Source organism: Dryobates pubescens, chromosome 2 (assembly GCF_014839835.1).
Source record: "Dryobates pubescens isolate bDryPub1 chromosome 2, bDryPub1.pri, whole genome shotgun sequence".
Taxonomy (NCBI): Eukaryota; Metazoa; Chordata; class Aves; order Piciformes; family Picidae; genus Dryobates; species Dryobates pubescens.
This window is the reverse complement of record NC_071613.1, coordinates 44020704-44048563: the sequence shown is the minus strand read 5'-3', so window position 1 is coordinate 44048563 and position 27860 is coordinate 44020704. Positions and strand designations below refer to the sequence as shown.

The following is a 27860-nucleotide window of genomic DNA, read 5'->3' as shown; positions in this document are numbered from 1 at the left end:
TGCATTACTCCAGCCTAGCTGGAGCTGCGTCCTTCCTTCTCATGTTCCTGATCTCACAAATTCCTACTTTTATATTGATAAGCCACTTGGTATTGTGAGAGTCTAAGCCCTTCTGCACAGGGCAGCTGGAAATACTTTCTTGCAATCATTCCTAAAAACTCTGCATCACTGAACATTGTTATCTTGCAGGTGACCTCCCTTTACCAGATAGCCCAGACAGTTCAGATCCTAACACAGGTCTCAGCAGCAGGAGGTTCTGTCTGCTAGCCTCCCCACACCGTGAACACTGAGCTATTCTTTATTTCTCAGTTTTCTAACAGTAAACCCACAAGGGCTTCTCTGATAATTATATAAGGATTTAGTTACCCTAAGAAATTAAAAGCTTTTCTTAAAAGCCCACGCACACTATCAGCTGGATCAGCCACATCGATGAAACTGCTGCTTACTTCAGAGGAATCCTTTTACAGTTCTTCAGAGCCGTGTCCATCATTCTCCAAAATGTCATACATATATTAATATGTCTACTGGATGCCTGGAAAGAAGATCTGAGTTTTATTGCCACAAGCTTGCTGAATGATGTGAAACAAATCCTTTAATCTCCCTGTTCTTCAGTGTGTCCACCTGTCCGTAAAATGAGTATGATACCCTGAGTAATTGCGTTGCTCTGCTGCTCACTGTTTGTAATGTGCTGTGAGATTCCTGACAAACACAGCTGAGAGAGAGAAAGAAAGGTCGCTGCCTCGACAGAAGAAAACACAGGGAAGTGGTACAGAGGGAGAAACACTGAAAATATTCAGGCAGCTATGAGCTGCAGAACAGGTAAACACTCAGCTATTTGACCACTGCCCACCTCAGATGCACAGCCAATCATTAGCAGCTGGTTTCACAGGGGCAGTTAAACTAAGACTACAGTTCCTAGAGTAAAGGAGCTTCAAACCCACGCTTCTATCCACACTGGAATGCCATAGATCTAAGGGATGCCGCTTCCCCCTCCCCAGCAGGTAGGGCAAAAAGCAAAGAGGAAATGCTCATCAAGAAGAGGATGGAGTGAGGCTCTTCTTCATGATGACAGGACAAGGGGCAATCGGTGGAAATTGAGGCACAGGAACTTCCATGTAAACATGAGGAAACATTTTTTTCACTGTGAGAGTGACAGAATACTGCAACAGGCTGCCCAGGGTGGGTGTGGAGTCTCCTCTGGAGATATTCAAAACCTGCCTGGATGCGTTCCTGTGTGATCTGCTCTAGGTGATCCTGGCTCTGGCAGGGGGGTTGGACTACAGGATCTTTTGAGTTCCCTTCCTACCCCTAACACTCTGGCTCCTTCTGTGTGTGTGAAAAACAGGAATAGCATGGTTCTTGTGCTGTGATTGACTCTCAGCACATGCTTTCCAGTTGATTCAAACTATAACCATGACCCAGAGTACTAATTCCTGGTTGGAGCACTTCTTGGAAGGCAGTAAAGACATGTCAAGAATTGTTCAAATCACCCAAATTTAAGCATGTAACAAGTCGTCTTTGCCCCACCACCCACCAAGAGGGAAAAAACTCACCAGGTGCATTTCCTCACTAAGTACAGAAGCAGCCTCAGGCACCTGACAATTAGGCTGGGTATCAAACTTTGCTTTTCCTAGTACCAGGCAAGATTTCCACTGCAGGAGATGGGAAGACACACAGTCCCACTCTCCCCACGCCAGGCAAATCATTCAGGATGACCTCAGGTTCAGGCTGAATGGATGATTCAAGCCAGGGTGTGCTACCTAGAAAGTCCTCCCCATCAGCTACCCCACAACAGCTCTGGCTGTAAAAGAAAAGTCCAGAGCAAGTGCACTTAGGAACAGCCACTCTGACAGAGTCAGGTTCATGCAGCATTTCACACAGGCTTTCCTCCATCCCAGGCCAAAATCCCAAACAAACCAAAAAGGGTAAGTAAATATAATGATGTCAGCCTGAGGTGGTGTCATCACCACAAGATCAGTTATGGTGCAGAGCCAATGTTTCCCTGGAAGGAGAAAAAGAAATGGGAACTAGGCAGCAAAGCTGAACAGAAGTAATTTCTGGAAGCCAAGTCATCACTGGGATGCAGCCTCACATAAGGATATTTCCAGGGCTTCACCACAGCTTTTCAGAAGGCTGCACCGCTTTTGGCCTGACTACTGTGCTTTTAGTCCACCATCTCCACAATCACCGAGATCTACACATTCAGTTCATGTTTTCTTCCTCTCGTTGCCCTCACAGAATTTTGCTTTCTGTTGCTCTGTGTCACAATTTGCAGGAGAAGGATGACAGTTATCCCTGCTGCACTAAGGACACATCCATAGGAACTGTGGTTCCATAATCCAATAAAAAATAAGGCCACTCAGCTCTCTTTAAAGTTTATTGACACCCAACATAAAAACCTTGGCAAACTCATTATCAAAATGCAACATTAGCTAATGCTTTAGTTATATTGCCATTAATAGCTCCTCATAATAAAAACATGACAACTCCTATTTGTTACTAGCCTGCAAGTTAACTCACCTTTTGCACTACAGTTCAACATGGGTTGTCTTTTTAATAATACACAATTTCCTGGTTCTGTGGTTGATAGACACAGGCACACAAAAACCTTTAAGTCATTCTGACAACTGCTTATGAAGATTAACCCCTTCCCTTTCATTCCTTCAGCATGAAAAGCATCAACACCTGTTTTTAATCCACAACTGTCTCACCCATATGTAGCAAACCCAGCAGAATAGCAATCAAATATTCAAATTTACCTTCAATGTGAACGCTCTGTTATATTCAGTATGAAATGCACCGTCCCTGTTGAACAAGGAGTAGGGAACAGTGTTAGCTTACAGTTGTGCTGCTGGAAATCATACAGCTGCTCTTCCTCACTTCTCACTAACCACAAATGACATTAACCTGCTGAAGCCATAGAACTAAGTAGAATTTACAGTACAGTAATTAAAAGGGGGGTGGGGGGAAGCATAAGGAAAAAGGAAGGATACAAAAGAGTGTAAAGCAAACAGGTTTCTAGTAAATAATTTCCTCAGTGACACTCTAACAAGAATATTTACTAAGACATGATCTTTGGAGACAGAGATGCAGCTCCTTTGTGTCTCTTACACTTAACAGTACTCCCAGTCCTATTATTTCCAGGAAGAAAATCTTTTGCTGTCTCAACTACACTTGCCTTCCTCCCCTTACTTTACAAAGCACTATTCTCAGCAGGCCTGTGACAGGGAAAGTAAGAGAGCTCAAATGTCAGGCATCAGCCATATGCATTGGGTAGTTTTAATCCATAGTGTATCTCTCCCAAGGTCCCACTTGTGCTTTTAGTGTACTCCATTCAGCAGCAGAATAAATTAATCTCAACTTTGGTCACAAGAAAGGCTTGCAGACTGAAGAAGCAGCAATCAATTTCACATGTCAAAGGGTTACAAAAACCAAAGTCCTCATGCTGTAGTATGGAGCTGTGGGGAGGCACCAACAAATCCCAGCCCAGCACTCACTTATAATGGAGTAATTCCACTCCTTTCTCCTTTGAATTAGGATCTACTTTCATCTTCTTGCACAATTTTCGGCTTTCAGTATCACTGCAAAAAACACATATTGGAAGAAAAATAGTTATGAGAAAAGAAATCAAATGCATTCAGTTCTGAAAATTCATTGCTGTGCTTCCTCATCAGCCATTAGTTGCACCCAACAGTAATTTGGAAGCTGTTCAGCTAAGTCTGTGGGACAAGCATTGTGGAAAGCTGCAGTAGCTAATTTAATTTCTCCGTTTGCTTGGTCAGGACACGGTGAACCACATTAAAACCACATTCCAAAATCAGGCCCTAACCATAAGAAAAGCAGCCCTTTCTAGCATGTCCAAGTACCTCACCAGACCTTCTGTCCAAGAGATTAACATAAAATTGAGGAAGTCAAGTTTTCAGGAAAACCATGGTACTGCTAGGGTGGTGATCAAAGAGCACTACTGTGAAGACTCATACACACATTTTAAAAAGCCACACACACCTGGCAAGTGCAGGTAAAGACCACCTGCCACAGCTCCTGAAGGAGGAGGCACATAACAGCAGACTCAAAACCACTTCTAGCAAGTCTAACTGAACAAGAGTGAACTGCTTCCAGCTCCACATTAGGCTGAGTTGAAAGAGAAAGAAAGGTCACAGGAGAAAACTTTATATACATTGGCGCACGTGGGCAGGTAAAGGATCTTCATAGCCTAACTGTTGTTCCGAACAATGCAGGAGTGAAGCTGTAAGGATGCTTAAAGCTGAAGTGAGTATGATGTCAGTCAAAAACTTGGGGAAACATCAAAACAATAAAGCTACAAAGAAAAGAGGATGATTCACACTGACAAGACTATTCTTTGCACTGACAAACAGCAAGATTAAAATGCTTGGAAACTTGTTCCCAGTTGAGGACAACTTGTACCTTTTACACAGATAAATCAATTTAGAAGATGAAAATACTGAAACCCCATCAAGTTTAAACTGATTAGAGACACATTAGAGAGATCCAGATTCAAGGGTTGCAAGAGCCCCACCAATTCAAGTGCTGCTGCCAGCTAATTCTCCCAATGTTCTCCAGCTGCCTTTCTGCAAATGTGAGGGACAACCAACTGCAAGTTCACAGTGTACTGCAAATGGAATACTCCCAAATGCTTATTGTGGCTGGAATGAGAAGGGGTGTGCTATGGACACATGCATCAAACTCAGAATATTACGCTGAAGACAGAAATGAGCATTTTAAGAACTAACAAAGCATGCAACTCTCTCACCAGGAAGCAGCACCTGTAATCCCAGTTGTACAGGAGCACATTTATCTGAAGAGTCTTAATTCATGTCAGTTGTGCATTTACAGATCATAGCCAAAGCTAGTCATTGTAGCCTGTAAACACTCTTTGCTTTTCCAGGAGGCAAGAGATCTGAGCCTAAGAAGACAGTTGTTACCAGGTTGTTTGCTGCATCTTTGTTTTCCATCTAGACTACAGTGGAAGAGGGAACTAAAACGTTCACATTATTCAATTAAGAGATGACATATCTCTCCTTGTAATAAAACTAGATGATGAAACAGCCTGAATTTGGTGTTTTGGCCAAAAAATCTGGTCTGCCCTGTGGAGTTTGCACAAAACACCTGCAACAACATCAAACTCAGGGGCTAGAAATATCCTGTCTTCTCTTACCTGCAGTCCTCCAACAATCTTGTGGGCTAAACCTAACCAGGCAGTCTAAGGAGTTGGCATCACTTTCAAATCATCCTCCTGTCTTGTCCCAGGCAGATATAGAGGCACACAGAAGCCTCTGTGGCCCTGTTGGAGCTGACTGACCAACTAACATCAGCCCACACCACACTCAACACTTGGGAATACTCTTCAAGACACTCCTAGATGTTTCCAGCATACACATCTATTTGTGGCCATCTCAGCCTTGCCAAGATAATGTAATGTGGTGGATCTGAACAAGTGTAATGTTGAAACCTACCTCCAGCAATAGGGTTTGTCAGACCCCAAGACGCGCAGACAATCATTCAACCGAGGACCAAGATGTGTATCAAGACAATTCTGTTACCAGTTCTATCACCAATTTGGTGAACTTCAAACCATGTGGGGAAAAAGGTGTATCTTTTCGATATCTGGACAGTCACCACAGAGAAGTTTGCCAAGGTTTATAGTGGTAAAAGGTTGCAGAAGGTTACTAGTGAAATGTACCTGTGAGTAAAAGCAGCTAGCAACTCCTGTTTTCTGTTTGCGTGAATTTCTAGTAAAAAAGAAAACCAAAAAGGATGGATGGATGGATAGGAACAGCTGTTTCATTGGAAGGAAACAGAATCTAAGCCTGCCCTGCTTTCAGGATTGGTCCATTTGTAGAGTTGCATGTAGCTGCCTGAATGCCCAGCCATTATCACAGGAGAGAAAGCAGAAATTTGCTCCAGTATGTGTCTTACCATTTGCTGGACAGGTTCTCTACACCTCTTCATTGGGAATTCAAGCCTGTTTATGCAAGCTATCTGCACTTATTCAAGGGATGGAAAAGGAGAAAGTTTCCAGAATAAGAAGCATCTAAATACGTATCAGCCATTTTGCCATGCAGCAGTGCAGGTTCTCGCACATGCCAGACTCACCAGCTCAACTGCCATACTAATGGTTCCTTGGAAAAAGCAGAAAAGAAGACATACAGAAATGGCAGAGATGGACCTGTTCTACTTTTCCCTCTGCTTTCACTTACAGCCAGACAAAAATAACCTGCAAAGAGCAACTTGCTCTGGTATCACTTGGTAACAACCATTATCCTTAATAAAAGTAAATATCAACACAGATGCAGTCTCTGCTCTAGAGATTTGTCTCCTTTGGATGTGAACCAACAGCCTCTCTCTGAAGATGAGCTCCTCCATTCTCACACGGGAGAGGGTAATTAGGATTCTGATTCTTGTGATTTACTTTTACCACTTAAAGAGGCAGTGCAAGAGTTGTTATGAAGACTAAAAGGAGCAAAAAAAAAAAAAATAAGGTGGGGTGGGCACCCAAACAAACCCCCAAACCTGAACAGGACACAAACCACCCCAAAAATCACTCTACCACCCAGGCCAAGACACTCCACACAAAGCAGCAGACTCAGGAAATGCTGGTTTGAGGATGAGGTGAGTAATGTGCCCACAGCAGCTGTCCTTGGCTGCCTCATCCCATTTCTGTCCAGAGCAATTTGAACCCTGCTGTGCTGCTGCTGCTGCTGCAGGGACCCCACTTTGCCTGCAGGCAGTCCTACAAATCATCCATCCATGAAAAACCACCCAAAACATTAACCTATTCACAATACCACAAAGGACCTAAACGCCAGATGTCTATCTGGTAATGAGGTCAAATCTTAAGTGGCACAATGGCATGGCTTTCTTCCACTCCCACAAGCATGTTGCCCATGCTCTCCCGTCCCATGAAACCAAACCAGGACTCCAAAATACTCCTTGGCTGAAGGCAAGGGCAGTTTGGAAAAAGAACAATAAAATGAAAGGTCCAAGCTGACCTAAGCAAAAAGTCTAAATATCCATAAAGCATGCATCACAGGAATACTTCACCCCTTTCCAATCTCATCTCTGTCTCTTCTACCAGGAGAGGATTCTGTCATTTGGGAGTATGATGGAGGTGGCAGGAAGCCCAACTGGAGCACTCCCTGTAAACCTCTGGGATCCCCTGTCAGTGTAAGCATGAATGAATAATCTTTATGCACAAGCAGCCAGCTGTTACCAGGACAGGAGGAGAGTGAGGGGCTTTTGAAGGAGATCTGACCTCCTTTGGCTGACCACCAGTGAAGCCAGCACCAGAAGAGGATGTGCCACAGGCATTCCTCAGGAGCATTACAGGATGCACAGAGCTGCCCACAGGCCTGGGATTTTGTGGCCGTAGGGATGGAGAAGCAGTAACAGATTCTGATGGCAGTCCCCAGTGGCAGAAGCAACCCAGAGAAATGCCTTTACAGCAATGTGTAAAGGTAATTTGGAGAGACAAAGAACAGAGGGCAAAACTAGACAGGAGGAACACAAAATAACATCCGTGAGTTTGCAGTAAATCCACACTGTTTTCTAAAAACAACAAAAGTTTGTGCTGGATGGATCCTGAATAAGAAAAGGTGCATGGAGATGGCAGTGCAAAACCCTGCTTTGAGTGAATTTAAATGTTGTCCTGGCAGGTCCTGCAGGAAGCAGGGTAAGAAGGCACATCCTCAGCACCATTCTCTCTTGTAAGAGCAAGTAAGATCATCTGCAGTTCACTAATTACTTCCCTTATGTAATGCTGCCCATTAGCTTCTCATCAAGAAGGAAAAACAGCCCTACAACTACACCTGCCTCTGGGGAGGAAGGATCTGGAATGATCCCATCAAATCCCATCTTCAGAAATTACAAAAAAGCCATTAAAAAAAGAAGTTTGCATCACTAGCTGCAAATGCAACAGCAGTGCGTTCGTGTGCTGTGTGGCCAGCCACTTTGCAACACAGCCTGGACCCAGTCTTCTTTTTCATCTACACCTACAGTGCTCCTAGGCACAAGAAACAGTACCACTTTAAGCAACCAGGTCAGTAAATCTGCCTGCACAAAAACCTATCTCATTCCTCTATCAGCATATCATGCAACCACATGTGAACCACAGACTCACAATCTGTAAACAGATTTTGTCTCTTCTATAACAGATTTTTGTCTCTTCTACATCTTTTCCTGTGAAACAAGGCTCAACAACCCACATAAATTATGCTTCAGCAGTCCCATAGAGCACAATTTCAACCACAGGCCCCAGAACAGTAGAGGCTCTGCTGTTATCAGTGGCTGTACAGACAAAAAGCTTTGGAAGGTACTAGCCAAAGCTCTCATTTTGTTACCAGCACACTCTCTCATTACTGTCTACATTGTTTAACTCATTCATTCTTTTATGTTACAGTGAAAAAACATCGTACAGAGAGCTCCACACTTCAGGGAAGTGGCAACTGCAGCTTCAGACAAGCTCTGAGCAGTGAATTATCAAACAAGTTTGCCCAGCCCAATGAACAGCCTCTGCAATGCTCTCTGGCTACCTTCCATAGAATACTCTCTCCAGACAACAGACTGATGAACAACCTCAGAAAGCATTGAGTTGAGATCTTGCCAAACAACTAATCGAGCTTGTGACCCAAAAAAACAGGCAGCAAAAGGGGTGTCAATGCCAGAGATTTCCTCAGGCCACCTAAAAACGAACACCACATTTGCACGAATTGGACATTAACAGTCAATGGTAGTCAGATGTGCTCCTACCAGGTTACAAAATAAAACAATTCAACTCATTAGCCAAACACAAGATTATGACTATGCTTCTTGCCCTCTTCAGCACGCTGACAAGGACCCCGTGATCCATTTACGCTACAGCGACTGACCAAACAAAACCAGGCCAACCCGTGCAAAACTCTCATCCTCTCAGACTGCAGGCATTGCCTCCCCATCATTCTCACTCCTCCCTCCCAGCCCAGGCTGGCAGCTGCCACAACTACTGCTGCTCACAGCATGGCACATTTGTAAAGTTCCTCATATTCTCTACTGATCCCAGGCCTTTCTGTATCACTTCTGAGACAGCTCTGAAATCAGAGAAGACAAAAAAAGAAATCATTTTAAAAGAGTAAAATTCTCCAACCATCAGCTGAGCCTACAAGAGCACTTCTCCAAAGGGTTGTGCTAAGTAGCTGCTGGATGGTAATCGCTTCCTTCTACTTGAACAGAATCAGCACAGGAAGCTTAAAATGCAAGATTTGTCTTTGACAATGATGCAACATTTTGACACAGTCCTAGGTTCCTGATGGAAATTGTTTTGTAAATATAACAATAGCAACAGGTTTCCACAGCACAGAACAAATGAGCCACCCAAACAATGAGGTGGATGAAGTATGTGAATCTTTCCAGGGATGAGGGAGCATGAAAACCAAAACCAGGAAATATGCTACTGGAAAGAATTGAAGATTAAGATTAGTAGACTGACAGAACAATCTCATCTGAATTTAGGGCCTGGTTTTCCCCTCTAGAATGCATCAAAATGTCTCCTTGGGATCCACAAAGCGAATGCAGCCTTCTGCTCCGAACGCTCCCCTGGAACGTGCCAGGAATGCAAGCAGAAAAATCCATGTGCTGCGAAGACCCAGCGCCACGCATCATCCAATACAAATGACCCCCTGTACCCATTAGTCAATTAGAAAGGCCAGGAATCTATAGGAATGAGATTACAAAGAAGTATTTTCTGAAAATTAAAACCCCTGAGATTAATTCTTACAGCAAGCAAGAGCGAGCCAAAGAGCAGAAAGAAACCCAAGACAAAAAATTAACAGGTATCGTCAAGCAAAAACAATTAAGGGAAAAAAACACTGTAAGACCCAGCCCTGCTGAAAGTCAGTAAGTTAGAATGAACAGTACTTTCCATGAAAAGAAAAATTACCAAGAAGCACTTGGTGGCCCACATACTTGCACAGAAATAAGGCAAACATTCACGGGAGTTACCGAAGGCTTTGCAGGAACTTCTAGAAATATCAAACACTTCTCTTTGCAAAGAAGCAGCTTTCTGCTCCAGACTCATCCAGAGCTCTTTTTACTCACACAACCTGGTACAGGGGAACACTGTCCTAACCTGGGATAGATGATGACTACCACCCTGTCCTTGAGTTCACACTGCTCTAAGGTTCTAAACCCACAAAAGCAGGGTTTGAATCTATCACTGATGGGCACGCTGATGGTGCGGCACACTGCACGTGTTCCCTTACACTATGGGCCCGGAGAGAAGGTTTGAGAATGTTTTAAAGGAAGGAGTGAATGAAGGAAAATGGAGAAAACTTTACATTAAAAAATCTTAGCTTCCCTACTCTTCATTTCAGTCTGGAAGGCATCAGTGTTGAAGATTCACAGCTAATGAGCAATTCCAGGCAAAACCCATGGAGCATCCACAGCTAGCATGAAACTGAGACAGAAGCCCAGGCTCAAACATCCAAGCACTAGAGTGGACTTTAGTTAAACACTCTACGTTTCTGAATCAATGCAACAAATCAGATTAAATGGGTCTATGCTAAGAACTGTGAACTTACTTTTGAAAGGAAGATTTTTCAGACTGGTACAGCACTTCTTGCACAGTCACTCTTACAGGACAAAAAAGATTGCTTTAATGAGAATTAGCCTTAATCATGCAGACAGGTTATAATAGAGACAGAAAGAAGGCACTGAAAAATCTATGCTGCAAATGCACAGTTTGCCCATGTACATTATATCCACACGAGGACCATGTTTGTCAGCGTGACTGCACTTGCAAAGTGTTCTTGGTGGACACCTGATTTACTCCCATGGCCCAGCTTGCAGACCAACCCTTTCTACCTCCCCCCAGCTGTCTGGCACTTAATGTTAGGTGCCATCCACTCCCAGGCTGCCGCTGCCCTTCGCCTCCAAGGTCACTGTAGAAAAAGGCAGAAATCCCAGACACTGCAAATCTACTTGAATGGAAGAGTTCATATCAGTGCAAGAGCAGCACTCATTCCTTTTCTCTCCCCATTAGATCTGGTCATTTTTATTTGCAATTTTAAAGATTTTCATCAGCTTTAAAATTCAACTACTACAAGGAATAAAGATGAGTAAGATTATTCCCTTAAAAAAATCCTGCTACTGATCAGCTTTATAGGAGTGAAGGTAAAAAACTAAAGAGCAAGATGACAGCTAACACCATCTGTAGCAGCAGCCTCAGTTCTGAAACTCCTCCCTGCTAATTCAAGGCATTGAATAAATTCATTTATGACTGTATAAATGAGTAAAGCCTTTCTTAATTGATGCATTAGAAAATCAAAAATTTGGGAAGGACTATTTCATCTAGAAGGCAGATGAACACAGAAACTGGAGGAAATCCCAGAAAAGACCATCAGTCATTAGATTTGATCTCATGAACCAGCACATGTCTAGATGCACAGTCTTGAAAAGATTGCTCTATTAGCCAAATTGTGGTCTTACCTTTATGCTAAGTGTCATGGGATCGCAACAGTAACAAGTAATTGCTGGGACTACAAGACAGACACACAGGGCACACAAAAGGGACTACATGACACACAAAAGCAGGAAAAGTGTGATTAAAACCAACCAAAAAATTAGTCAGACATTTCAACCAGATGGCATTTCCTCTTCCTAGTAGTCTGATGTGCTAAAGCCAAGCACACGCACTATGACAGCAGATGGAAATCACACAGCTTTGTTTATGTTTGAGACCTACAGTAAAGGAACCATGAAATTTTGTGGAGAGAATAATTATCCAGAGCCAAAGACATACATGCTTTTCAGAGAATACCAGTCCATGATTGGGCAGGAGTTTTAAAAACAAAACAAAACAAAACAGCCCACAAAAAAACCACAAAAACCAACTCGAGACAATTCAGTAACAGTAAAATCCAGGATCATTCACTAAATCACATCCAAAACGAAAAGGACTCTCTTCAACTGAACTCTTCTGCCATCTCCTCAAAGCCACACCTAACCACAAGGCATTTTATAACCCGCCAAAGCCATTCTCTCCGTTTCAGCAAAGACATTTTACTTTCTTTTCACTTCATCCAAAACAGTTATGCTCTTCAAGTAGTATCAGTCCTTGGCCACTCCACAATTTATCACAAAGTCTACCCAAAAAGGCTAGATGATAACTTTAGAACAATTATTCTTCAGAATCAGCCCTCAGGGCATCACAAACTGGGACTCAAGCTTTGTCTGCTTTAAAGGCAAGCAACAAAATCTTAAGTCTTTCATTCAAGCAGTAATATCATCTTACTGTGTTTCCAGGCACATCATTTTGTACCTTTCCTTTTACTTGGCACCATAATGATCTGCCAGGAGTCTCTACTTTTCACAAGATTCCTCTTTTACTTGACCACATTGATGCTTACCTCCAGTTGTACTATGCCTCCTAAGATGGAGGTTTCATGAGATGAGGGCAGACACAGAGGCTCTGCAGCACACACATCATACACACATCTTCAGCACACCAGCTCCACTGCACTCCAGTCTGCTGTCACAGTTAGCAGAAGCCAGGCTCTTAAGATTGCACAAAAGGACACTTATTTTTCTATTATATTTTTTTGTAGACATCTTAAGCTTTCAGCTCCCTATGAAGCCCTTCAATTTTCAACATTTCTGTGAACTTACTACTAAAAACAATTCAATATATAACCAAACTCTCTGCTTGCTTACATGTCCATCTCAGTAGTAACTGGATAGGCTACATAAAGAGCACTCACTCATGCTGTTTTATCACTTTTCCCTTCAAAGTTGCACAACCTCTTTATAAACATTGACTAATGAATCAGGCACTATTTACCCAGTTGCCTGGAAAACAGATACACCTCTTTCTAAACAGCACAAAGTAACAAAACGTGAATCATTCACAGATCCAGGAACAGAAGCTGGAACTATTAATGTGGTGACTCCCCAAAAGTGAGTCCCTAAACATTTTCTCATGAAATGACCAATGCATCACTCTGGGACACCCTGAAAATTTACCAGTCTGCAATGTTGTGCTCTGTCCCTGATGCCATGAATTTTACCAGGCATGCTTCATTCAATGTTCTGTTGTTGTCTCACACCACCAGCCATTCAACATCAAATGCTTCAGCAAGGACTTTCTAATTAAAACATGGAAAGGTTATAATAAAATGTCTTTGTCATATCATTAGTGGGGTTTTCATTCACAATTGAAATAGCTTCATGTTTATTGTGTACAGAGCCACATACACTATCTCAGCACACAGGAGCAAACAGCCACCACTTCAAGGCTGCCAGCAACTCTTAAGCTGCCCCTTCATCTCTAAAAGGAGGTGTCTATCTGCCTGCACAAGCTGATTGAAATCTCCTGTGAATGAGGGCCTTATCTGCAGTACTGCATGCAGCAGCTTCCCTAGGTGTGCTGTGCTCAGCATGGCCCTGATCCAGCCTGGCACCTAACACAAGCAAGACTAACTGTACAGGAAAGGCAGGAACTTGGCATTTCTCACCCTATATCTCCTGGGCCAAGGCATTCTGGGGACCTCAGCTATCCTGCCTCAAAGTGACAAAGTGGCAAACTTCTCTACTCCACACTAACCATCTCAGCAAGAAACCAAGCATTTCCCCACATCATGATGAAAAATTAACTTTCGTGGTCTCTCCAAGACCACTCAACCTGGAACTGAAAGCTCAGGTCTAACCTCTGTCTCATACCACAGCCTCAACAAAAGCCAAGGCCCAGGAGTGTGATTTCCACATAGCCAGCAATTCAGGCAGCCCACTTCCAGCCACAATACATGAAATACATGAAATACAGAACGTACTGCTAACACTTAGCAATCCATAATGTGTCCATCAGTGGAGCAGTATATTCTTGCTTTCTCCAGAAAATGAGAAGAAGAAAGAAAATAACATGAAACTAAAAATGTATCACCCATAAAGAAAAGAAAGAAGACTGCTATCATCACCACAGGGAAGCAGAAACACAAGCCACAACTCTGCATGTATGCCAGCCTTGCCAGTGCTCCGATCTGAAGACAAAGAAATCCGCTACAGCAGGATTTGAAGAGCAAAGCCAAAATTCTGTGCTAAATATTGCTGCCAAACAAGCCATTTCTTGTCACTATTTGTAAAACAAATTGAGCCTGTGCTGTAAATATCCCTGCATCTGTGTGCTGTTTGTTTCAGCATGAAGACTTGCAAATAAGCTTCAATGGAGAATAGCTTGAGCAATTCTAGTAGGACTCAGATGTTCAGGCGCTGCAACTGGGCCTTTGTGAGCAGTGACAGCACTACTGCAACCTCTCTCATACTATCACTGCAATAAGGTGGGCAGCAGTTTGCAGCTACCTGTATAAAAAAGAAAAAAAAAAAAACAACACAGAAAAAAACCCAGGCAATAAGAAAAAAAAAGTCTTTGAAGGAAAAAAAAAAGGTATTAAAAGTTACCTCTACACTACGAGACTGATTTCTAAATGCTTTAAAGCTTTAACATGCAAATCAACCACAAAACTTGTTTGAGGCTCAAACTATCTGTTTGGGGTTTCTTTTGCATGCATCAAGACCTCCTTTGCCACAAGCCAGTCTTCCAGCTCATCTTGCCCCACATGGCAATTCAACAAACCCCATTATCTTATCTCTGCAGGACAGTGGGATAGAAGAGACATCTCTGATAAATACTCAGCTACAGTTAGACAGATTACCCATTTTTTCCAGGTTCTTTCCAAATGACCAATCAGAAAGGAATTGCTGCTCAACCCTCAAAGAGAGAATTACAGATACTGGCATGTTACAGCATGCTGTCCACTGCCTGGTCACTCAGTAAGTGACAATCTGAATGGGGTATTACTGGCACAAAAGCCAATTTGAGAAGCTACAAATGTATTCCCAGGCCTCCTAAACTCTTACAGCATGGACTTCAGCAGGCTGCTTCACTTTCTGGGAACAACTCATGTTTCATTATGAATAGGAAGCTTAGCTTCAATATTTCCCCACTTTGGTCAGAGGAAATGCATTGCAAGTACCAAGCTTCCTGTGAAATACAATAAAGCATCACCTGGATCAGACTTGAAAATGCATTTCTTGCAAGTAACTTCTATAACAAAGTCTGGGTTATATTACAATATATTTGGAAAGGGAGAGGATAGTAGGATTTGATGAATTGGAAGTTTATTTTACAGCAAAACCAAACAACACATTTCCATCACCATCACTTAAAAACTCAGGAGCAGACTGACCTGTTGAATTATCACACTCTACAACTACCTGAAGGCAAGTTGTAGTAAAGTGGGGATTGGGCTCCACTCCCAGGCAACTTGTGAGAGGGCATGGCCTGAAGCTGCACCAGGAGAGATTTAGGCTGGATGTTAGGAAGCACATTAGACACTGTAATGGACTGCCCAGGGATGTGGTGGAGTCACCATCCCTGTGTTTAAGGGGGTGTTTAAGGAAAGATTAGATGTGGCATTTAGTGACATGATCTATTCAATGTGGTGGTGTTGGGTCATAGACTGGATTTGATGATCTTAGAGGTCTATTCCAGCCTCAATAATTCTGTGATTCTGCAAGTGCCAAAACTTCCCTGGGTTTCAAATTCAAGTCCTAAACACCAAATCTTTCCCTCTCCAGCCCAGAACTAAAATAAATCCTGGAGAGGGTTATTGCTTAGTTGTATTATAGCAGCATTTTGAAGGGCCAGATGAACAGCCTCATTATTCCAGCAGCTGTATATACATGCCAAGTGCACACACACATGGTTAAGCCCCCTAACACAGAGGTAGCCTAAACCAAAAGGGAAACATAAGGTACAAAAAGGCAGTGACCATGCCAGTGACAAACAGAGCCAATTAGAAACTAAAGCCAAGAAGCCAAGTACCCTATTTGCTAGTCATCATTACTGACAACCAAAAATTGTTTAGCAGTGCTTTCACTAGGAAAGGAGAGTGGATTTCAGACATATGCCAGATCTCCATGCAACTTTCTCATCACAGTCAACAGAATTTATTTGCTGGCTTTTCAGTAGGTGGGAAGTGGCACAGGCTGCACTGACCTCAGAGGAGCAGCCCTGCTGTCTGCCAGAGGATAACTTGTAACACTGTCCCCATCCGTTGGGCAGAGATGAAAATGTCTGTGCATTTGGATGAGACCAGCAGAAGGCAAACAGAAGATAGAAGCAGAGGACTCAGCAGGAGGGATACCTGCCAGGCGGCAGGGGGAAAGCAAGATAAGTTAACCAACAACAAAAGCATGTTAACTTTGATTTACTGATGACTTATTCTGGGTCACTGCTTGATAAACAGAGACTGGTTTCAAAAGTCTAATTCTTAAGGTAGCCACATGATTTTCAGAGCTCATTTAGATTGGTGCAGAGTGTAAAATTTGTTCATACTGTGGCAATCCACCTAAACACAAAGGTAGGCAGCAAGCTGTTCCTCTGCAGTGCAGGAAGGGGAATTTGCCACCTGCAGGCAAAGCTCTCAAAGCTGCAGAGGCAGAGAGGCACTACGATATGCAAGCTAAAACCACAGGCAATGTGTTATTGAGCAGAACCACAGCGGAGGCTTTCACATCCGCAAACCAGAAAGTACCCACCTGTTCATTCCTTCCCACACAAGCAATCACTTATAAAAACAAGATTCCCTGCCTTCACATTAAAAATTGCAATGAACTGATATAAGCACAAACTTATGAGGAAAGCACATTCATTGAGAAACATAAATGGGAGTACGCTTCCAAACCAAGCAAACTGCCCTACCGCTTACGCAACACCTGCTGTCAGAGCAGAACTGCAATGCCCTCCAGCTGACACACAACACATGGGATTCCTCCGTCCTCAGCTTGTGTGAATGTCAGGGCAGTCAGAGTTGCCATGCTATGTGCCCCCCCATGAAAGGTGATGCTAGCCGGGGTCTCCAACTTTAGGCTGAAAAACAACCTTGTTGCAACAGCCACAAGGGAAAAATTATTTCCCATCAATAATCAGAAAGAAGAGAGAAGAGTAAGATGCCAGCTGCCTGCACCTTTAAAGGAATTGCACAGAATGATGTGGGTTCAGTTACAGGCAAAAAGTTTCAGAGGCACCAAAAAAGCTAAGTCAGCATTAAAAAACCAAATGGGGGGTGGGGGAGGGGAAGCAGAAAGAGAGAACCGGTGTGTCACATACCCACAGTCTATCCAGCTTATAGTACCTCGTCCTTTCACCTCTTGGGCCACACTGGACAGTAACCTGAGTGAGCTTTCTGCGGCAGCAGCTGGAAAACAAAACAAACAAACAAAAATCAACAACACTTTATTACTCCACACAGGAAAACACAATGGTGCATTCCTTTGTTCTGAAGCACTGGAAGAATATTTTGTCTAATTTGAGCAAATCAGTATGAGAGGGATCAGAAAAAAAAAATAAATCAGTAAACTAGAAGGAACGCTGGCTGCAGCTGAATTTGGATGGCTCCTTCCTTCTACCCACCCTTCAACAACACTCCCAAACATACCTCCAGGCACACTCTATGACTGATATTTATAGAGCTTTATTATCTGTTCTCCTGCAAACCAGCTTCCACCCCAACACTGCCTTTTTCCTGTGACTGGGCATTAACCAGTTTGTAGTACTGCCTAAAATCAGAGCAACTTCATTTACTTGCCTTCACCAACCACAAGGGAAAGTCATTCAGCACCTCTACCTGCCTCTACCCTATGCCATTCGTACACAGAAAACAACACTATTATTCTTATAATAATCCTGGGAGACACCCAAACCAACAGTTGTGATGAGCTCAAAACTTATAGTAGAAAGTACCCAGAAAAGGTCCTTCCAAGAACTGGCTGTATTGTAACTACCCACCAGAGATTTTTAAAATGTCTTGCCATGTGTGTAGATTCCACAGAACACTTCCATTCCAAAAGAGTCTTATAAATGGTATTAAAAATAAACACAGGGGAAAAAAAAAAAGAGACAAGATCTTAGGAGAGAAAAACAGAGAGGTTCAAACAAGTATCACTTCTCACCCTCCCATAAAAAAATCTAAAAGAAGCTGTTTCCTGCCTCAATAAACAGAAAATAGAAAGCCAGAGCCTCTTCCAGGTCTATTTAAACTGCTGCTACTCCACAGCTACTTCAACTAATTGAATATAAGAATGGCTATATTGGTTCACACTGAATGCTTCTACAGACCAATATCTTCTCTCCAGTATTTGTGAAACTGAAGGCCTATATAGGTCAGAGTAGACAAGTAAAGCCAGTGAGTAGTGACAGCCTCCACAAACAATCTAACCCTCTACAATTTTTATGTCAAAAATCTCCTGAGCCAGAAACAGTTTCTTTGTATTTGACAGCCTTTGCTTGGGCCTGATGCCATCACAGACACCAGCCCACACATGCTAGGTATCAAGAGACTCTCCTACCTCCAATACTGGTATTATGCAACTGCCACCTCTGTCCAACACAGGGACATAGACATGAGGGGGGATTCTTTGCATGTACTTAGAGTGGAACAGTCTGACAAATAATCTTTAAAAAACAAGCACTCATGACGGGATAGACTTGTCCCAGGAGACTCACTAGTTGAGCAGCCCTGGCAGGATACCCAGTCAGTAGGGTTAACCAAATACCTCATTTAAATGAGCACATCTCCTAAAACCAATGAATTTTCTGCATGAGATAGAAATATTCATCTAGCTCTGCTCAGCTGAGAAGCAAAGCCTTTTTTTCAGCAGTATGATCAGATGCTGGCCAACACCTCAGTACAGCTGAGGGACGTATATCAGGAATTAGAATTGCACCTCCAAATTCCTATCTCTTTTTTTCCCCCTTCCTCTCTTTCTGGGTGACAGTTAGACAAGAGACTTTTAATTGTGCAAGGATCACTGTTCTAGGAAGAAACATTAATCCCACAGTCAGCTCTGCAGGCAACGCTTTAGACTGCTAAAACCAACCAATTAAATAACAAAAATGGGAAAAAAAGAAATCTCTACAACGCGGCTTTTGAACAATGCCCATAGGGCAACATTTATTTGATGAGTGTCAGAGCTGAAGTATTTTGGTTGTGCTTCTAAAAATGAAAGCAAACACCACTTAAAATATTAAGCGTAAAAAGAAAAATCTTCCCTTTAAAAAGCTGAATAATACAGATGTCTTTTTTATCTAAAGTGTTCCTCTCAAAATCAAAAAGCTTTTGAAACTCTTTTATGACTTTCACTTTGAACTTGTTACTACAAAACCATTTGGCCAAGTGAGCGCACAAAGTTCCCCGCTACAGTAAAATACAGATATTTTTCACAAAAATTAAGTCACATCTGTTATTTCAGCTGTTTCAGAAGAGGAGTATCTTTAGGAAACAAAATTAATTAGCCCAGCACCTGCACATTTTTGTCTGCAAAATCCTGATACAGGGGGAGGGAGTATATTCTGTCACCACACGCTGCTCTGATTTCACCACACTATAAAATCCAGAGCAACTCTACCAATATCACTGCGTTTGATTGAGATAAGACTTTTGCAACAGGTCAGAAAGGCAGGATCCAATCCCCAAACAAAGCACTATCTTCTCTTGCTTGCCTGCAAGAAGGACAAGGAAGGACTAACAAAAATAATACAGTACTGAGGAAAATCATCCTAGTAGCATGAATGAATTTCACATCCATGGCAGCATTCTGCTCTTGCGTATGGAGCTTAAAGATTGCTTCTTCGTTTTACATGGTGTCACACAGAACACCACACCAAAACAAAAAGGCAGCAAAGGAAAAGAAGGAGCAGAACAGAGCAGAAAGAATAGCAAAGACAAGTAAGAACAAGACTAAATGGCCAGAAAGAAGAGCCTGAATGTGAGAGAAGACAGCAGAGATTCAAGGGGACAGGTGGCATGATGTGAAACAAGCCCATTTCTCCCTATTACACAAGCAGCTCAGGTTTTATTTTTATATTTTGTTAATTAAAGTTGAAAGACAACCATGGGATGCTCAAAGCTGTCAGAAGCAAAGACAAATTGATTTCAGTACCAGAACTATTCATTAGCCTTTCAGTGTCACCAGGAAATCAAAACTTGCAAACTACTGTGATATGCACACCAGAAAGCTTCTGGCTGATAGCTATTACAAACAGCCAGTGTTGGACACAAAGCCAGGACGGAGTACATTTTTGCCAATGTGACAGAGCACTTAGAAGACCAAATTAAGAAGACTCCAAACCTGAAACATCAGGATCTTCTGAGCTAGAAAAAAGACACCAGTGCCAAACCCTTGTAGTCACATAGAAGCACCTTGCAGTTACATAGAATAGAATAGACCAGACCAGGTTGGAAGTGACCTTCAAGATCATCGTGTCCAACCCATCAACCAATCCAACCCACCTAAACAACTAACCCACGGCACCAAGCACCCCATCAAGTCTCCTCCTGAAAACCTCCAATGACGGCAACTCCACTACCTCCCCGGGCAGCCCATTCCAATGGGCAATCACTCTCTCTGTATAGAACTTCTTCCTAACATCCAACCTAAACCTCCCCTGGTGCAGCCTGAGACTGTGTCCTCTTGTTCTGGTACTGGCTGCCTGGGAGAAGAGACCATCATCCGTCTGTCTACAACCTCCCAATGATTGCTTCTTCATTTTACATGGTGTCACACAAAACACCACACCAAAACAAAAAGGCAGCAAAGGAAAAGAAGGAGCAGAACAGAGCAGAAAGAATAGCAAAGACAAGTAAGAACATGAGACAACAATGAACAGAAAGCAAGTAAGGGCAAAGAGCTTAGCCACCAGAGTCTGTAAACAGATAACTGACGGCACACATGCCCAGCCTCTTGCTGAACACAGAGAATAAATAGAATAAACCGGTGGAAGAGACCTTCAAGATCATCGCGTCCAACCCATCAACCAATCCAACACCACCCAAACAACTAACCCACGGCACCAAGCACCCCATCAAGTCTTCTCCTGAAAACCTCCAGTGATGGCGACTCCACCACCTCCCCAGGCAGCCCATTCCAATGGGCAATCACTCTCTCTGTATAGAACTTTTTCCTAACATCTAGCCTGAACCTCCCCTGGCGCAGCCTGAGACTGTTACTACTGGGATACTAAAAAAGGCAAAAAATAAAAATACATTAAAAACAACCAAACAAAAGCCCCACAAAAAACCAACAACAACAAAACCTCCAAGCAAAAACCAAATCACAACCACACACACACAACAAAAAAGAAAAAGAAAAAAAAAGGAAGACTTACCAGATTTGGAATACAGCACTAATACGTTATTCCGTGTCCTGAGAAGCTTCTTAAAATCCTTATGGTCACTTATTTTTTCTATGAGTGGAGACACCTTCAATGAGCATACAAATGCCGGCAAGAATGCCTACAGAAACACAAAAGCCAGAAACACCAGTTAGAGCTTCCGTGCTGAGAAACAAAATACAAACTGCTTTTGAAATTGCCTTGACCACCTTCCATAATCTTGCTTTAAATAAGCTATCTTATTGATTTGATCAGCAAAAGCCTGGAAAAAGAAAAAAGCCGTTCACAGGATTTATCGAAACTGGAACACCACCACTCCATCAAGCATCCTTAGGTGGAAAGGTTAAGATAAACACAACATCAAGAAATATAGCTTCAGTCAAGAAGCCATGCCCTTTAAAAGTTTGTTCCCTAGTCAGATAATCAGATAAAAATGATGTAAATTTAATATACTGTAACAAGAGAAGCAGCAAATTACCACTTTGAGAGCACCCTTGTGCCTAGAGCTCAGAATATGCTGCAAAATCAATTGAGCATTTTGATATCCCACAGAAGACAGCAAGAGCCACAAAGTTAAAATCACTAACCAACACTCACACAGAGCAGTTGAAGGAAATGAAAATAGAATTTTGCGACTCTGAAAACAGAGCTGCAGCACCTGTATTATGGCACTAACCACAACCCTCTCCCCGCCTGCCCTTCCGAAGTGGAACAAGGCTTGTTTCCTCAATGGCCATACCACTCTTCACACATACACCAGTGCCTTTACCACAAGAGTGCCATCTGGAATGCATGGCATTTAATCTCTCTGCATACTGGTTCTGTATCTATGCAAAAAAACCACAAACAACAACAACAAAATCCCACAAACAGCAAACTTCTTATGTTTCACCTTTTGGTCTATTTAAATCATGGCTGTCCAGAGAGGAGTCTGGTTTTTTATGCTACCATAAAGTAAAATCTCTATCAAAATATGACCATAACCTTGGCTGGGGCTTCTACTGCTCATTTATACTGCACTGATCTCCAATAACAACAACAATCATCTATCCACCAGGCTATGCTGCCTCCCTTTTTCACTTACTGACTTCATGCTAAGGGAATGATTATAGGAAGTTTAGTTGGAGAAATTATCTAGTTTTCATTCACCTTGCAGTAAAAACTTACTATTTAATTGCTGGGCTAAAAGCTTTAAATAGTTTGGCTAACACACACAAAAGGTTCAACATTTTCTTAATTATAGACATAATTTTGATCATGTCTCACTCCAGCTGGGCTGGAAAATGCATCCAAGGTGGACACAAGCAAGTAAGAGGCTGCTCCTCTTGCATCCCACATGTTACGGATTGCGGCACGCAAACCAAGGCACTAAGCCAGCCCAAGTCAGAACAAGCAGCTCCAGGCACTACACTTCATTACAAATACAGCTACTTGCTAGTGCCACATCACTAAGGCACAGAAATGAAACCTGCACCTACAAAACATACTTTATGAGTGCCAGAAGTTTTGACAGTGGGGAAAGAAGCTGAACTGAAACCAGGGTCACTCTCAAAACAACCCTGTGACATATTCAGGAATTTAAAGTTACTGGAAGAGATAACTCTAACAAAACATAAAAGCACAACAGGCCACACAGGCATAGACTGAACAAGCTATCCCACTCCACAGGCAAGATTCCCACCACTGAGCCCTGATGATCAGGTCTGTGTGAAGGGAAAAAGCATAGGACAAGTCAGTCCCTCCATCAGCATAGATGTCCTTGATTTGACCAATAAACTCACATCTTTCAAGTTCAAATGTACAGAGCTCAGCCTTCCTACTTTGGGCTGATATGTGAATCATTTGTGTATTTTCTGAGATAAAGACATGGTGCTGCCAATCAAAGATAAATATAGTTGCGCTAAGTGAGGTGACACATGCAAATTCCCGCATAAAACTCATCAAACTCATCACAATCAGCGGTAGTACAGGAGACATTAATCTAACATTGACTTATGAGTAGATCTCTTCAATCCTGTGTGGTTGGGATTTTTTTTGAATTTTCCCTTCACCTATTCTTTTTGCAACTATCCAAGTGTCTTCAAGTTTTACTTATGCTTTGAGCTATAGAAGACCAAAACAAAACTTAACTGAAACTAAGCCTGAACACAAGGGTAAAGGTGACATTACAGGTTGCTTCTTTGGTTTAGAAAACTGGACTCAATGAAGGATATTCCAGTCTATGCACTCATTGCCAAAAAGAAGCAATTGGACTGAAAAAAGCCATAAAGGCCACTTTCACCAAATAGTGACCATGACACCAAATGGTATTATTAACCTTAAAGCAGCTGTAAAGTTTTACTGACAGCTCAGAAGTGCATGTATTTCATGTCTTTTCCAGATGGAAAGACTGCTTACCCAGTTTCAGTGAATTTCCTTTTTCATTTTTTTCCCCCTTCCTTATAACAGCAGAGCTGTAACCCTCTTGAAAAATTAGATTCTGCTAACAGTGACAGCTTTAACTACTGCCTTGTCGGTGTTGCCACTGACAGAAAACTCACTGCGCTGGCAGAATAGCAGGCACTTGGAGGGAGAAGCACATCAGATTGCATATATCCACTGCTACCTTGTCCAGTTCCTCCTCAAGTATCAAATCAATACATTACTCATTTTCCTGCAGTTTAGACCAAAACCCACTGGGAAAGGCAATGTGCATACAAGCACACCAGGCAGTCCTGCCAAATAAATCATCATTTCACTTTAATTAAGATTAATGTTGCAGGCTTTTCTGGCTATAAAACTCAAAAGGTCGAAGCTGAAGGCGTCGAGTCGGACAGACAGCCCCTACCTGCACATCTAAGGCAGTGGTAGCAATGCTGGGAGGTCACTGGCTGAGCAGGAAAAGTTCAGCATGCATTTGCACCAGGCAGCAGTTGCAAACTGGGAAGAATTAGGTAGTTTCATGGTCTCCAGCTCTCTCCTGCTGAAATTAATGAATATCCTACCCAGGAATAAATGAGAGACCATTGGTGGTGGTGTTTTTTTTTTCATTCCCAAAGACCCTCTGCCTTTGCTACCACCTCCATCCAAGGCAAGTGATGCCAAGCAGCTGTTTTCACCAGAGAGCAGTCTCTGCCATGGGACTGCTTTGCCCAGTGAAAAAGCCAATGCTGTGATGACCATTCCAGCAGATACAGCCACTAGATCTGGCAACAGCCTGGAATTAAGAGGATGTAAAAAGAGAATTCTGTGGGAATCAGTTACATACTCTTCCTCTCCTTCACAGAAAACCAGGCTCATATTCTTCCACAGCCCACAGGCAAAGTGGCAGCAAAGGCAAAGCTCATTTGCATGTACTGTGGAATATGACTTTAATTGTGAGATATGACTCAGGTAGATTTACTCCAGACATTCTGCAGGAGAGCTCATCAGCCAGGCACTGCCCGATTAAGCACACTGCTTCTTGTTTAAATCCAGGGCACAAGAGGAGATGAGCTCATATTAAAAAAAAAAGAAGAGAAGAGGTCAAGAAAGGTGGCAGTCCCTCCTGGGCAGGAAGCCTCTTTTCATATGCGTCAGGAAGTGCTACATTCACACATATGGAACTCTATAAATAAGAAACAAGCTAAACTCTCTTGTCACTTGAACGTTCTAAAGCTTCAAAATCTATTCAAAACCACCACTGAAAAGTTAAGAAACACTCCCAACATTTTTCTCAAGAAGCTGCCTACTTTGGTACCCAGTAAAGTAGAAGGCATATGAAGACCAATACCTGCAACATCTGTACAGCTCCTGCCCTGTGACAGTTATGCTAACAAGACACTGCAATACAACCAAGGGAAGGTCTATTTCATTTCACGCTGTGTTTCCACAGCACCGAGCATAATGGGTCCTCATCCACGGACGGCTCAGTGGGCTGGAACCAACACAACAGCCACACAGGGTCCGCAGATGCAGAAAACTTTGGTGGAGAAAAAGGCAGGCTATACACAACAGACTATGAAATGCAAATCTTCTACTCTGCAGATTTCCCCAAGCTCAAGATTTCAATCTGAATTTATTTTCACAGAATTTTTTATGGCGTAGGTCGCACATCAGTCACGTGAGTCTAGTGTCTGATCTAAGATGCATGAATGATTCTCAAGCAAAACATAAGCGAACCCAAAGCCTCAAGACAGTCAATTCAAGACTGCTGAGAGACACTGCTATTCAAGTACAAGGTGCAAAACCACACGTGCTCTAGTTCTGCCTCTGCTCTTCAAATCAAAGTATGTATTTGAATAGGTAATTTTGCAGGATGGGTGGAAGAATTATGATGAAGGTTTAATTTTCATTCTCCCCCAACCCTGACTCTCGAGCAATTCCTTGCAGAGCAAGTGTCAAAAGAGTATTGAAACACTTCACAACCCCGTTTCCTTAGAACTGGTACCCAAGAAGCATCTGAGCTTTTAGAACCCCAGAAGAAAAGAGAGTTACAGGCAAATAACTGTTTGCTAATAATACTTCCCTGATGGACATTCATGAAAAATGTGGTCACCCCTGAGGCCATGTTTTCTCAAAACCATCAAGGAGTGAGAAAGCAGAGTTTATTTCTCAAGGTTTTAGCCTTCTCTGATATCTCATTTCAGAATGAAAAAAGGGAAGATCTTTCAAGCAGCCACAAGAACATATTTTCATATTTTACATTTATTATTCAAATTAAATGTGATAAATGCCTAACTGCTGTTCCCACAGAACCCTGCTCAATTTATGAGCTGCTCCCCACAAAAGCTTTGTGACAGCATACTCTCTTGCTAAGGACAAGCAGCATGTTTGGAGAACTATTTATTTATTTATTTAAAATCCAGGGCAGTGAAAACACATGGCTGTAAAAACATGAACACACAGATCAAAATTAAGTAAGGAAGAACTATCAGAGGAGTAGCATTGCACACTGGACAAGAAAACTGTTATCCCTTTCTCCTATTTCCAGCTCAAAGAGCATGAATGAAATGTATTTCCCTGGACACAAATTATGCATTACAAAATATAAATATGGTTAGGTCCCTGAATCCATTTGTCCACATACAAATTTTATGCTCACACTAACACTTGCATATATAACTAGGTAGGTAATCTGCACAGGATTCATCAAGAATAGCTGGGGCTGATGCAAACACTGATTCCAGCACAACTGCTCAACTGACAAGGATGCAGTCTTACACTCAACCACGATTTTGAAAGCCCATTTTTCAGCAAGACTTTGATTTCTGTCTTAGCTTAACCACCCACTGATGTCACTCTCATTTTGGGACAACAGCATTCAACCCACTGTAAATATGATCAATGAGTGACCCTGTACGGATGAAACAGATTGCGTCTGACAAGGCATTTTATGGGAATCTAGCTGAAGAGCAGTCCTGCCTCAAAATTCCAAGCAGTAATGGAGATGACTGAGTCCAATTTTCAGAATTAATTTCTTTAGGAGGGGAGTAGCTCACATTCTTAAAAGGACCCTCCTCTGCTACAGTAAATTGGCAAATGGCAGGGGAGGGGGGGGGGGGGCTGCAGGGACAGGCAAAACATTCTGAGAACAAGACCGGATCTCACCTACCCTTTCCTACTTCACAAAATAAACCCTGTAGTGAAGAACCCACTCAACTTCAGAAGGTGGATGTGAAAGAACATCTCAGTACTGTAGTGACGGAAGTCTGTAAGCCTGCACATCAGCCAGTGGCACAGCCAGGTCCTGGGCTGCAGGCAGTATGCTCATAATGAGAATACATAGTGAAATTTGTTCTCTCTTAGAAATATAAGATGTTGAAATCCAAAGTCCCCTTGTTTACAGGAATCACAGTTTGACTGCATATGTTTTATCCTCCTTACTCATCATACAAACCACTCTTGACCTTGTGCAATAATTGCTTGCTTTTCACTCACAAGCCCTCCCTCTGCTGCTATTTACATTCATGGTTGTGCTGCTTTGATCACTGAGCCATTTGTAACAAATGCCTTCCAAGATGGATAGTGATAAGTAGGACAGTCCCCTGTTTTCATTCATCATTAATATCCAAAATAGCTGTAGAACCGTTTTAAACAGATCAGATGAGAGCAGATGGGTTATGTCTGTTACCCCAAGGTACCTCAAGAAAGCCCGCTAAGAATTTATTACTTTGGATGGGGGGGAGGGAGGGAGAAGAGAAAGGGTAGCGTTCGGGGGTGAGACTTCAGGGGTCACAACTATACAGGCCCCGAAATCCTGCTGGGACTGCAAAACCATCTTCTCCCAATCACATCCGCAGGGGTTTCCAAACCTCAAGGTGCTGAGGATGCCCCAGTACCAAGGCTGCAGCACATTATCTGTGACCAATCCAAAAAAGCAATCTATGGGCTCAGTGGGGAGTGGTGACTCTCAGGTCTACAGATGCTTGGGACTGTCAGGTGAGAAGCACTCCAGCAGGTACATCATAAGAACAACTGCTGCTGCACTGGAAGGCTGACTGTATTAGAAAATCGTGGTTTTACCAAACAGATTCACATTTGCAGACACTCCCATTAGATACTTAATAGATTTCGCACATTTTCTTCTGTGGAAGAAACCATCCTTATTCTGTGTATAATTCAGATCAATTAACTCTCACCCCAAGCCATTCAGGGAATAAAAAAATCCAAGCACTCCTGACAT

The 27860-nt window shown here is 42.5% G+C and overlaps 1 protein-coding gene across 1 annotated transcript in view; it reads right to left on the bottom strand.

Moving 5' to 3' along the window:
- The window catches only part of PDIA5 (protein disulfide isomerase family A member 5), a 103310-nt gene that overhangs the window by 70753 nt on the left and 4697 nt on the right, over window positions 1–27860 (bottom strand). The window contains exons 2-5 of the mRNA XM_054176345.1: window positions 21212–21338; window positions 17156–17243; window positions 3498–3581; window positions 2760–2805 (exon numbers count right to left, since the gene is read on the bottom strand). Coding sequence (XP_054032320.1) covers window positions 2760–2805; window positions 3498–3581; window positions 17156–17243; window positions 21212–21338 — 345 coding nt within the window. The remainder of the gene's footprint in view (window positions 1–2759; window positions 2806–3497; window positions 3582–17155; window positions 17244–21211; window positions 21339–27860) is intronic.